Source organism: Mobula hypostoma, chromosome 5, assembly GCF_963921235.1.
Source record: "Mobula hypostoma chromosome 5, sMobHyp1.1, whole genome shotgun sequence".
NCBI lineage: Eukaryota > Metazoa > Chordata > Chondrichthyes > Myliobatiformes > Myliobatidae > Mobula > Mobula hypostoma.
The window spans coordinates 87,213,462-87,228,049 of NC_086101.1; the positions used below are offsets into that span (position 1 = coordinate 87,213,462).

The window sequence follows — 14,588 nt, forward strand, 5'->3', positions numbered from 1 at the left end:
ATATATACACCGCTGAACACTTTCATAATTTTAAATGGGGCAGGATCACTGGACAAAATGGCTATGGTGATCATGTGTTCAGCATATCATGATTGCTTAGTCCTCTAACTGACAGTTATTTCATAGATTCCTCTTTAATAAAATGTAAAGCTTAAATAAGTAAGGAAGATTGCTCTTTGCCATTAATCTTGAATGTTCAATTCATGCAGTGATGTGAAATGATTGGTTTGTGTCTTCATTCACTTTCAACTGGACAGCAGTTAGACCATAAGCCCATAAGACATAGGAGCAGAATTAGGCCATTTGGCCCATCAAGTTTTCTCTGCCATTCCATCATGGCTGACTTATTATCTCTCTCAATCCTATTTTCCTTCAGGACTCAGTTTTCGGACATTTCCTGAAGAGGCAGTAATTGTTTCAACTTCTGTTCACCATCTGTGATGATTATCGTCATCCCTCTTTGAAACAAAGGAAGTTATTTGCATTGATGTCAAATGAAACTATCTACAAACTCTTTCAAATATATGCTGCATTCAGACTGTTTTTAGGTGGTACATAATTACTGCACCATCGAGCCCAACATATCAAATTGATGTTCATAGATTGTAATTTCCTCAGAAGAATACTTAAGTCTCTGAAGTTTTAAAAAATATTTATCTAAAATGTTTATTTTTCCCAATTTATGTTGTTCTTCTCTGTGAGGGAGGAGGCAAGGGATTTGATCTTATCATTGCTTTTTTGTGAGGGACGTTTGAGGTTTGCAAGATTTGTTTCTTTTCTTTCTTCATGTCGGGGGTGTAATGGATTTTCTTTTCCGCAACTCCGGTGGCTATTTGGATAAGACGGATATCAGTGTTCTACCATACATGGCATACTTGACAATAAAATTAATCTTTGAACCTTTGAACCTTCATATTTGACTTCCATTGCATATGTTCATTCCAAACTTGAGTTGGTATGCAATAAAAATATGTTAATATGTAATTTTAAATTAGTCATTTTTGCTCTCAATGATATCAATGCTATCAGGTTGGAGAAGCAATATCTCAAATTCCATCTGGATTGTCTCCAACCTGATGGCATGAACATGGATTTCCCTAACTTCTGGCAACCATGCCCTCTGGTTCCTTCCCCTACCCCACCTTTTAGTTTTTTGCCCTATTCTGTTGGACCTCTCAACCCTTCTCTCCTCTTCTACCACTCTCATGACCTGCCCACTACATCCCTCTGGTTTGCTATCACTTTTCCTTTATTTCCCTGTTGTCTGCTGTCAGCTTTCTTTAAATTCACCCTGACAACTTCCATTGCCCTGCTTCTCCCATCATCACCTAATTTCCCCTCACCTGTTCCCACTTGTCACCTTCCAGCTTGTACTCCTTCCAATTCCCCTCCTCCTTATTCTGCATTCAACCCCCCTCCCCTCCGTTCCACACCTGATTAAGTGTTCACTCTCTGACTTACTGAGTTCCTCCAGCATTTTGTATGATTTTACATTATTTTTATTTTGTATTTCAATATTTTTAATAATCTTTTATTACGTGATAACCTTTATCAGTATTTGGCCTTTACTAGATGGCGGGTACATTCAGATTTGCTTGCTGCATTTACATTTTGGACTAAGGTGTCTTCAGACAATACGTTCACCAAAGCCAAACAAAAAATGGTTTTGATCAGGATCATGTAAGCACAGCTCAATTAGCAACACGTTTTGGCATTTGGGTTTCTGATCTTTCTCTGTCCACCTGCTGTGTGTTTCATTTATTGTCCGTCTTTACTGCAAAGTACCAACAGATTCTTAGCTTTCAATCTACAATTTCTCTGGAGCAGAAGTCTAATGTTTTATTATGATCAAGGTTCAATATATAGACCATAAGACATAGGAACAGAATTAGGCTATTCAGCCCATCGGGACTGCTGCGCCATTCCATCATGGCTGATCCTGGATCCCACTCAGCCCCATACACTCGCCTTCTTGCCATATCCTTGATGCCCTGACCAATCAGGAAATGATCAACTTCAGCCTTAAATATACACAAGGACTTGGCCTCCACCACAGTCTGTGGCAGAGCATTCCACAAATTTATTTCTCTCTGGCTAAAAAAATTCCTCCTTACCTCTATTCTAAAAGGCCACCCCTCAATTTTGAGGCTATGCCCTCTAATTCAGGACACCCCCTTCTTAGGAAACATACTCTTCACATCCACCCTATCTAGTCCTTTCAACATTCAGTAGATTTCAATGAGATTCCCCTGAATCCTTCTAAGTTCCAGTGAGTGAACTTCCTTTGGACTCTGTTCAATGACAACAATTCCTTTCTGAGATATGGATTCTGACGCAAAACTGTTGAAAATACTCCATGTGCGGCCTACCCAGTGTCTTGTAAAGGCTCAGCATTATTCCTTGTTTTTATATTCTATTCCCCTTGAAATAAATGCCAACATTGCATTTGCCTTCTTTATCACAGGCTCAACCTGTAAATTAACCTACTGGAAATCTGGCACGAGGACTCCTAAGTCCCTCTGCAACTCTAATATTTGAATTTTCTCCCCATTTAGATAATAGTCCATACTATTGTTCCTTTTAGTAAAATTCATTATCATACATTTCCCAACACTGTATTCTGTCACTTTTTGCCCATTCTTCCAATTTGTCTAAGTCCTGCTACAATCACATTGCTTCCTCAGCACTACCTACTCCTCCACCTATCTTTGTATCATCCACAAGCTTTGCCACAAAGCCATCAATTGCATTATCCAAATCATTGATAAACAATTTGAAAAGTAGCGATCCCAATACTGACCCCCGTGGAACACCACTAGTCACTAGCAGCCAACCAGCAAAGGCCCCTTTTATTCCCACTCACTGCCTCCTACCTGTCAGCCAATCCTCTATCCATGCTGGTATCTTTCCTGTAACACCATAGATTTTACCCTGTTAAGTATTCTCATGTGTGGCACCTGATCAAATGCTTTCTGAAAATCTAAGTAAGTGACATCCACTACCTCTCCTTTGTCCACCCTACTGGTTATTTCCTCAAAGAACTCGTAACAGATTTGTCAGGCAACATTTCTCTTTACAGAAACCATGCTGACTTTGACTTATTTTATCATTGGTCTCCAAGTACCCTGAAACCTCATCCTTAATAATAGACTCCAACACTTAACCTACCACTGAGGTTAGGCTAACTGGCCTAAAATTTCCTTTCTTTTACCTTCCTCCCTTAAGGAGTGGAGTGATATTTGCAATCTTCCAGTCCTCTGGGACAATGCCAGAATCAAGTGATTCTTGAAAGATCATCACCAATGCATCCGTTATCTCTTCAGCAACCTCCCTCAGGACTCTGGGATGTATTCCATCTAGTTCAGGTGACTTATCCACTTTAAGATCTTGACTTATCCACTTTAAGATCTTTAAGTTTGCCTAGCACTTTTTCTTTGTAATAGCAATGGCACTCACTCCTGCTCACTGACACTCATGGACCTCTGACACACTACTAGTGTCTTCCACAGTGAAGACTGTTGCAAAGTACCTACTAAGTTCATTAGCCATTTCTTTGTCCCCCATTACTACCTCACCAGCATCATTTTCCAGTGGTCCAATATCAACTCTCATCTCTCTTTTACTCTTTATATAACTGAAAAATCTTTTGGTATCCTGCTTTATATTATTGGCTAGTTTGCCCTCATATTTCATCCTTCCCTTGTTATAGCTTTTTTAGTTGCCTTCTATTGGATGTTGAAAGTTTCCCAATTATCCAACTTCTCACTCATTTTTGCTACCTTATAGGACCTTTCCTTGTCTTTTATGCAGTCCTTAACTTTCCTTGTCAGCTACCCCTGCCATTTGAGAACAACTTCTGTAGGACATATCTGTCCTGTGTCTTCTGAAATATTCCTAGAAACTTCAGCCATTGCTGATCTGCTGTCATCCCCACCAGTATTCTCCTCCAATCCACCTGGGCAAGCTTCTCATTCATGCCTCTCTCATTCCCTTTATTCCATTCTGAAACTGATACATGATTTATGCTTCTCCCTCTCAAATTGCAGTATGAATTCAATCATATTATGATCACTGCCTCCTCTGTGTTCCTTTACATTGAGCTCCCTAATAAGATCTGAGTTATGACACAGCACCCAATTTAAGATAACCTTTCCCTGAGTCATCTCAAGCACAAACTGCTCTATAAAGCTGTCTCATAAGCATTCAACAAATTCCCTCTCATGTGATCTGACACCAACCTGATTTTCCCAATCCCTTTGCATATTGAAGTCCCCCATTACAATTGTGTCATTACCCTTTCTACATTCCTTTTTCAGCTCCCTTTGCAATCTCAACCCCACATCTTGGCTACTATTTGAGGCCTATATATGATTTCCAGAATGCTTTATTTATCCTTGCAGATTATTAACTCCACCCACAAGATTCAACATTCTCTGACCCTATGTCACTTCTTTCTAAAGATGTAATTCCATCTCTTACTAAACAGAACCACACCACCACCTTTGCCTTACTGTCTGTCTTTTCAAAACAAAGTATATCTTTTGATGCTAAGCTCTAAATTGGTTATTTCTAGAAGATATAGGAGCAGAATTAAACCAACTGGCCCAATACGGCTGCTCCACCAATCCGTCATGGCTGATTTATTATCCCCCGCACCTTGAAACCCTGTATTCCTGCCTTTTCTCCATAACTTTGATGCCCTGCCTAATCAAGAACCTATCAATCTCCTTTTTAAGTATACCAAATTAATTGGCCTCCACATCTGTCTGTGGAAGTGAATTTCACAGATTCACCAAAATCTGGCGAAAGAAATTCCTCCTCACCTCTGTTCTTAATGGACATCTCTTTATGATGAGGCTGTGTCCTTTAGTCCTAAACACCCCCACTATAGGAAATATCATCGGCACATCCACTCTATCTGAACCTTTCAATATTCAATAGATTTCTATGAGATCCCCCTCATTCCTTTAAACTCCACCTAGTATAGGCCCACAGCCAGCAAACACTGCTCAGACATCAAAACTTTCATTTCCAGAATTATTCTCATGAACCTCCTCTAGACCCTCTCCAATGCCAACACATTTTTTCTACGCTAAGTGCTTCAAAGCTGCTCACAGTAATCCAAGTGTGGTCTGAATAATGCTTAATAAACCACAGCATTTCATGCTCATCAAACTAAGAACAAAACAAATGCAGATCAGAAGCCTGATTTCCCTGGCACTTCATTTCTGTGGGGAAAAAAACTGTAATGTTTCCCTGAGGAAATTTTCCTCATGAAAATTGATTCTGGAAATTGTATGAGTTTGTGAAATAAGACTATAATTTTCCTGTATGTAGTTTTAATTAATCTGGACATAACTTACATTTAAAATTCCTGGTCATTTCTGCTTTCACAATCATATTTACAATGTAAATTAGAGAAAACTCTTGTCTCTGGTATTTTATTGATTGCATCTAATACCATATTTATTACCCTACATTTTTCTAGTGAAGTCTGGCCCACCCAATCATCAGCAGTGCCATTTTGGAGAGTTTGCCTGTAGAAATGGAAGGTGCATTCAAGAACGTTGGAAATGTGATGGAGATAATGACTGCTTCGATGGTAGTGATGAAAATCAAGATATTTGCTGTAAGTTTGAAATGACGACTGTCTCTTCTTAATTTTAAAAATTAAAATAAAAAGATTTAAACATGGCTTGTTACATTCTTTTTTGTACAGATGGTCTGGGGACATTTTTCTTAGATCGGCTTTTCTATTTTGAGACAAATTCTCAGCAAGCTTTTTCAATGTCTGAAGTTGCTTGACTAATTTTGCATGCAATTATCTACTTTGGGATGTGAGTATAGTAATTTATTGTTCAGCTGTTCCAATTCATCAAAAGTAATTTTCAGCTTGTTGACACAGCTGATCTCTATATATTTTATTTATTTTTGTCCGCCTGCATTTTATGGATCAAATGACAGTGGTCTGATAAGCACCGGGGATAATCAAAAAGTAATAAGCATTTATTTAATAGCTGGTAAAATTTACAAATAAATCATTGGAATGTGGCTTCCAATTGATATTATAAAGCTCAGTATTTTAGTATTGCGCAGACCTAGCCTACTGATAGTGACAGTAAAATTATGAAAAAATGCTTAGTGTAGAAATAATTCATTTGAAATAACTATTTCAAACCTAAGACAATGAATAATTCATCTATCTGTTTATCTTAGATTAATACAACAGTTATAAATTGCATTAGTTAAGATACTATTTACAGTTTTAGGTTTAACTGATCAGCTATAATTATTTGTTTTCCAGACAATAGTACTTGTCCTACTAATCACTTTAGATGCCAAAATAATCGGTGCATCCCTAAAAGATGGCTTTGTGATGGAGCTAATGATTGTGCCAACAAAGAAGATGAATCAAATGAAATGTGTGCAGGTAATTTCTCCCACTTATTTATATATAGCCTGAAAAACTAGATACAGCTAGAGCTTTGAGCCAAGCTTAAAACGTATTTTTCTTGCATTACTATTTAGTCTTCCAAGTCAAATAAAATAGAATTATTGTTGGAAATTTAATATACCTTTTTAATATTTTTATTAGTTTCTACATAGAAGAATACAGTACAAGAAAAAATATATAAAGGTGAAAAAAAACTACCAATTACATTATATCTATCCGTAATAACAATCTCATTACCCCATATTCATGTATGTTGGTCAAAGTTATATTGAAATATGCTAATTTATTAAAAAAAGAGTCTAACCCCTACCAAGACTGAAGCTGTTTTATTAAGGAGAAAAAAAAGGTTAAATACCTTCTCATGCAATAAAAATTAATAATAGCCAACGTCTGAATTTAAACAATGAATTGAGGGTTTTGAAAGTTTTGAAAATAATTCAGAAAGGGTCTCCACAATATTTGAAAGTCTTGACGAGATACAGAAATTCAACAACGAATCTTCTCTAAATCTAAGCATGACATAACATTGTATAACCATTGAGCATGAGTTGGAGGAGAAACATCTTTCCATTTAAACAAATGCACCCTCCTAGCTATAAGGGAGCTAAAGGCCAAAATATGTAAATCAGATGTCTTCAACTTGATATCTTGTACTGCAATAATACCGAATAGGACCGTCGGAGGATTGGGCTTAAAATTTACTTTGAAAAGTAAAGAAACAGTTTGAAAACTTCCTTCCAATATTTTTCAAGACATGGACAAGTCTAAAACATATGAATTAATGAAGCTTCTCCATTATTGCATCTGTCACAGTAGGGAGATATATCCGAATAAAAATGAGATAGCTTATCTTTAGTCATATGGACTCTATGTACCACCTTAAATTATTTGAGGGAATGGCAAGCACATAGTGATGAAGTATTAACCAGTTTAAAAATTTAATTCCAAGTTTCCTCAGATATTGATGTCTGTAAATCTCGTTCCCAGAGATTCTTAATTTTGTGTAAAGGAACATTCTTCGTCCCCAGTAATATACCATAAGTATTAGATATTGAACCATTATAAAAAGGTGTCAAATTAAAAATTACGTCTAGTAAGTTCTTATCTGAGCTCATAGGAAATGTGCATAATTGAGATCTTAGAAAGATCTTAGAAAGAATATACAAGAGTAATATGTTAATTTTAAGATGCTTTCTTACAATATATAAGGCATCTGACTGCAAGACTCTACAAAGGATTGTGAGGTCTGTTGAGAGGATCATCAGGATCTCTCTTCCACCCGACCAGGATATTTAGCAGAAGTGCTGTGTACACAAAGTCCTTAGCATTGTCAACAATCCCTCCTATCCATCCAGCAGTCTCTTTGACCCCATACCATCAGGCAGGAAGTACCGTAGCATTAAGGCAAGGACTGTTAGGATGAGGAACAGTTTCTTCTCCCACGCTGTGAGACTAATGAACTACTTGCCACCATGCAGGTCTCATCGTAAATAAAGCACCAGTGCTCTTATACTGTTTACATTTTAACTAGTATAGTAAATGCAGCTTATTATTAATTTATTTGTATTAATGTTATGTGATGTGTTGTATGTGAGTTATACGTACTGTACTGTGCACTGTGGTCCAGAGGAATATTGTTTCTTTTGGCAGTAGATGTGTATATATATTGCTGAATGACAATAAACTTGAACTTGAACTTGAAATATAAACTCAAACATGCTTTTATTGAAAGAATGAAGCAATGTTGTTTATAGTGTTTGTCTTTAAACAATGGTTTAGTGTAAGGAACATAAAGGATACAAAATTTGTAGTCGGTCATAATAGTTAGCTTTAGTAGGGGCCGTATGTTTTATAATTGAAGCAACACACGTAAAAATTGCTGGTGAGTGCAGCAGGCCGGTCAGCAGCTACAGGAAGAGGTACAGTCCTGACGAAGGATCTCGGCCTGAAACGTCGACTGTACCTCTTCCTATAGATGCTGCCTGTCCTGCTGTGTTCACTAGCAATTTTTATGTGTGTTGCTTGAAATTCCAGCATCTGCAGATTTCCTTGTGTTTGCATTGTATAATTGAATTTGGTTTTTCAAAAATTCTAAAATGATAGACTATTAGCAAGGCCCAGGTATAATTTGTTCAATAGTACATTTGGAAAAGAGGACATAATCTCTAAAAAGCAGTGCAAACCTCATTGTGTAAAATATCCACTTGTCTGTTCATGCTGTTGCTTTCTGTAACTCATGCCATAATGATTTATGAAATTTAGTGAGTGTGCAGTATTGCTTAGAAATGAATAGTGTGCATAATTAATGATAATTTTTAAAAAAGCTATGAGGCTTTTTGAGGCTGATAAAACATTACTTCAACCTTGTAATTGCAATAATTAATTCCGTAACAATATGCTTGTAGAATTAACATAATTTTACATTGTAATAATTATAACCTTAATGGTTCAACCATGATGCATTACCATGGTATTCATTATTGTCCATGATTTCAAGCATTTTCCATTGCATTCATTATAGATTGCAATTTGGGCAGTCCAGTGGCCCAGCTGGTCGAGCTGCTGACTCGCAGTGCCAAGTACTGAGTTCAGTCCTAACTTCGAGTGGAGTTAATATATTGTTTGTGTGACTGCATTAGTTTCCTTCAAGACGTGCGGGATATAGGTTAAGTGGCTACTGTAGATTGTACCTCTTTTATGGGTAGGTGGAAGAATCTGGGGGGGTGGTGTGGAGGAGTTGAAGAGCACATAGGATTAGAATAAAATGGGTGACTGATTGCCGATGTGGATTTAATATGCCAAAGGTCCTGTTTTTGTGTTGTATCCCTCTGATACTCTATAAACAAGGTGCCATTACTTTTGAAAATTAAATAATACAGTAAACCCTATTTGTATCAAAGCTCTGTATTAAATTGGCTCAATATTTCTGTTCCTTAAAAATATATTATATGGCTTTAACTTTGGCAGAAAAATTAATTCCCTAGGTGCATTTTGCACAACTTTGATTAGTGAAATATGTTCTGATTGTGTGCAATACCCCTGCATTTAATTTGTTATTTCATAATTGTCGGGAACCTCCAGTGATTTTACAAACCAAATCTAATCCCAGAAAGAATAAAAGCAGAGTTGAACCTACTGTGAAATTACCACATTTACTTAGTTAACTGTGCTTTGCACATGCGTCCCCACTGACCTTTCTGAAACCTTCATAGTGAAAGAGAATTTAGGAGGATAGTTTTCTTAGGTGCATAGTACATTAGTATTGTAACCTGTGCCAGGAATACCATGAATGAATATGGAGTGCAAGAAAAAGATGGCTTGAAAGTCTAGACCCAAAATAACAATGCTTCAGTAGATGCAACTTGTGCAGAAAACTGTAGCTGTGGAGGGTCTGATTTTATTTATTTAATTATTTAGTTAGTTAGTGAGATACAGCATGGAATAAGTCTTTCTGGACCTTCGAGCCGCGCAACTGAGCAACACACAATTTAATCCTAGCCTTATCATGGGACATTTTACAATGACTAATTAACCTACCAACTAGTACATATTTGGACTGTGGGAAGAAACTGGAGCACCCAGAGGAAACCAACGCAGTCACGGGGAGAAAGTACAAACTCCTTACAGACTGCAGAGGGATACCTGTACTATAAAGTGTTGTGCTAACCACTATCTTGGCTGACGTATCTGCGCCCACTTATCCAGGAGTTGAATAGCTTCATTACAGATGCTCTTTATTACCTTTATCTTCCCTCAAGTGGAAAGTGCTCCCCCAGTTCTAAATGAATCCTTTAGCTCATAACTGTGAAGTCAAAAAGTGCTAATTTTCTAATAATGCTACCATAGCTTCTGTCAACAGACATCAAAGTTGCTGATGAATGCAGCAGGCCAGGCAGCATCTCTAGGAAGAGGTACAGTCGAGGTTTTAGGCCAAGACCCTTCGTCTAGGAAGTAAATACACCTAAAGTTTCCACTGACGAATTCAGAATCAAGTTTATTATTACAAACTAATGCCATTCTGCAGCAGCAAATACCAAATGCACAAAATATACTATAAATTACAATAAGATGTATATTAAAATATTAAATAAATTGTACAAGGGGTCATTATCCACTCAGAAATCTAATGGCAGAAGGGAAGAAGCTGTTTCTAAAACATTGAGTATGTATTTTCAGGCTACTGTACCTCCTTTCCGTTGGAGGTAATGAGAAGGGGGCATGTCTTACGTGGTGGGAGTCCTTATTGATGAATGCCACCTTTCTGAGGCATTACCATTTGAAATTGTCCTCAATGCTGAGCTGGCTAGTGACCATGATCAAGCTAGCTGAGTTTAAAACCCTCTGCATCTTTTTTGGATCCTGTGCAGAGGCTTCTCCATAATAGACAGTGATGCAACCAGTCAGAATGATCTCCTTGGTACATCTGCTGGGTCTTTGGTAACATACCAAATCTCCTCAAACTCCTAATGAAATATAGCCACTGTCATGCCTTCTTCATAATTGCATTGATACGTCGAGCCCAGGAAAGATCTTCAGAGATGGTGAAACTCAGGAACTTGAAACTGCAACACACACAGAATGCTGTTGGAACGCAGCAGGCCAGGCAGCATCCATAGAAGAAGCACAGTCAACATTTCAGGCTGACACCCTTCATCAGGACCCTTCTTCCTATGGATGCTGGGTGGCCTGCTGCGTTCCACCAACATTTTGTGTCTGTTGCTTGAATTTCCAGCATCTGCAGATTTCCTCATGTTTGCGAACTTGAAACTCTCTTTTTCTACTGCTGACCTCTTGATGAGGTGTGTTCCCTCAACTTCCCCTTCCTGAAGTCCACAATCAATTCCTTGAGATTACTGACGTTGAGAGTGTTGCTGTTGTGACACCACTCAACCAGCTAATCTATTGTACCCCTGTATGCCTACTCATCACCATTTGAGATTCTGCCAACAACAGTTGTGTCATCGGCAAATTTATAGATGGTATTGCACTATGACTAGCCACATAGTCATAGGTGTAGAGAGAGTAGAGCAGTGGGCTAAGCATGTCTCCTTGAGGTAAACCAGTGTTGACTGTCAGTAAGGAGGAGATGTTATTTCAGATCTGCATTGACTGGGGTCTCCTGTTGTGGGAGTCAAAGATTTAGTTCCAGGGGGAGGTACCGAGACCCAGGTTTTGAAGCTCATTGATTGGTACTGAGGGAACTATAGTGTTGAGCACCCAGCTGTAATCAACAAACAGCAGCCTGATGTAAGTATTCCTGTTGTCTAGGTGGTCCGAGGCCAGATGGGGAGCCAGTGAAATACACAGAACATAGAATAGTAGACCGCAGTACAGGCCCTTCAGCCCACATGTTGTGCCGATCTTTTGACCTACTCCAAGATCAATCTAACCCTTCTCTCCCACATAACCATATATTTTCCTTCACCCATGTGCCTAAAAGAGTCTTAAATGACCCTAATATGTCCACCGCCACCCCTGTCAGTACATACCATAGACTTGCTCCTCTTAAAAAATACTTTTGGCATCCCCCCTCTATTTTCCTCCATTCACCTTAAAAGTATGTCCTCTCATATTCGCCATTGCTTCCCTGGGGGAAAAAAATACTCTATCAGTGCCTTTTATCATGTTGTACACCTCTACCAAGTCACCTCACCTCCTGATTTGAAAAATATCAATGGAGACAAATTAGCAAGAGCTCATATATTCATGTTCTTCATCTTAAATATGAATGACATTATAATTGCATCCTGCCCTTCCCATGTCTCTGTTCAGAAATTATAACAATGGATATTGCCAATAATTTGCAGAGTATGTACATCCTATGCAAATTCAAAAATATTGAATGTGTTATGGGAGGTGTAGTAGGATTTATCTATTAATCACTTGCTGCTTATCATCTTAGTACTTATCATTATGCTTGCCAAATTAACCTTTTAAGAGGAAAAAAAAGTACAACCACTGACAGTATTAATGGATAAGCACTCTTGCTTCTACCTCTTTGTGTTTCATTGCTCTTTGGCACCTGGGCTGATTTATTAAGCTCAGGAAGCTATTTCTCAGTAATGAGGCAGACTAAGTATCTTAGTTCCAGCTCACAATAGATTTTCTTCCAAAATTAAGCACTGGCAGGTTTACCATTATACCAGAGGTGGAAAACAATTCTTCATCTTGCATTCCATAACTGGAAAACTTGTTGCAGTTTTCCACCACAATTTCTACTTTGATGATAAGTAAATCTGACTGTCGATAGTTCTCTCCCTGTGTAGCATACGTATAGCATTCATTATCCCCCTGTATAGCAAGAATCACCAACCCAATAGACAATTTAATTTACCACGGTAATATACCTCAAAATCATAGTAATTCACAAAATATGTAACAGAAAGATGTTTCAGAGCAAAAAGATTCTAAAATCCTGGAAGCCATATTTTAATTATAGATTATTACACCAGCTTTCATTTGAACAGAGATTAATTTTGAACTTTATTTAAGATGATGATATGTTGCAATAAAAGATGCAAGAACAATCCAAATGGAAATTGGAAGGAAACTTTGTTTTTGAAAAAAAGTAATCAATTTTGAATCTTAATTTTTAGTTCATTCAATCGATCTTGGCATTAATACCGTTACAGTACAGTAATTTGATCTTTGTAGCGGCTGTTTTTGAAGCAATAGTTTCCCTAGGATTAAGGAAAAAAATGTGTTGAGATTAAAGAATATGCACAGAATGAGCGGATTAATTCTGTTAATTATGATAAGTATCAGGAACATTGCTGCATCGCGAGTGCTCTGACTGGCTTTATTTCATCGGCCATATATTTTATTTTAAAGTACGTGAATGGTCATTACCATTCTAGTTTACCAAACATGACCTAAATTGTAGTATATTGGCTAATTCTGTAAGGCAAAATTCTCAAGGGTGCTATTTCATACGTGATTAAAATTAGCAGTAAATCATGCCCCTGTAACAATTATCCTTTAAACTCATTAGGCAGCTGAAGAACCATTATACTACCATAAGTGTCCAAGTTCGTTAGTATAATTGCATTCTGGAAATTTGTGGAGAAAATTAAGAAACATTTGTTTTTTGCATCCGAATATTACATTTGTTTGCAAAATCTGTAACTCTGTAACAAGACATAAAAGTATTTTTTTCATTAAGGTAAAAGACACATTCGTATAATGTCTTGAATAATCACAGGAATAATATCATTGTATCTAAACAATTGATATTATCATGCATAGGCTTGAGTCATCTATACCCATATCCATCTATTAGCAGTATAATAATTTTCATCATCTGAAAGACACCACCTCTATTGTTGCACTCCCTCACCTTTATTTTTAACCTCTTAAGAAGCCCCTAGCATTAAGGATGCCTTGCTTCCACACAATTCTCTGGGTTCTGAGGTATGTGATGAGGCTATGCTAAGATCATATAGTGTCTGGAGGAGGGGAAGCAGAAGGTGTTTGATAAGGCGACTGGGTTATTTGGGAGATGGCATGTTCCTTCCATTATGTGTTTGTGAGTTAATTGGCTTCTGTAAAATTGCCCTCAGTGTAGCTTATTGATAGAAACAACTAAAGGGGAATTGATGAGTGGCTGTGAAAAACAAAAGTTGCAGAGAGAGCCTTTGAGCACTACAGCACAGAAACAGGCCCTTCGGCCTATCTGGTCCATGCCGCACTATTATTCTGCCCAGCCACATTGATCTGCACCTGAGCCATAGGCCTCTGTACCCACGAACCCATGTATTTATCTAAACTTCTCTTAAATATTGCATCTAACTTGCATCTGCCTCTACCACATTTGCACCACCCTCTGAGTGAAGAAGTTCCTCAGGTTCCCCTGAGATATTTGACCTTACACCTTTAAACTATGAACTCTAGTTTTAGTCTCACTCAATTTCAATGGAAGAAGCTTCCTTGCATTAACATTATCTATACCATGCATAATTTTGTAAACCTCTATTAAATCTCTCCTCATTCTCCATGCTCCAGGGAATAAAGTCCTACCCTATTGAACTTTTCCCCGATTAGTCAGGCCCTCAATTCTCAGTAACGTCCTTGTAAATTTTCTCTGTACTTTTTCAAACTTACTATAAGTAGGTGACCAGAATACTTCAAATTAGAC

At 37.6% G+C, this 14,588-nt stretch overlaps 1 protein-coding gene across 3 annotated transcripts in view; it reads left to right on the top strand.

Annotated features, from left to right (window-relative positions):
- Positions 1 to 14,588, top strand: part of LOC134346855 (low-density lipoprotein receptor-related protein 1-like) — a 2,119,020-nt gene that overhangs the window by 1,273,901 nt on the left and 830,531 nt on the right. For all 3 annotated transcript variants that reach the window (XM_063048628.1, XM_063048629.1, XM_063048630.1), the window contains 2 exons: positions 5,489 to 5,629; positions 6,305 to 6,430. In XM_063048628.1, coding sequence (XP_062904698.1) covers positions 5,489 to 5,629; positions 6,305 to 6,430 — 267 coding nt within the window. The remainder of the gene's footprint in view (positions 1 to 5,488; positions 5,630 to 6,304; positions 6,431 to 14,588) is intronic.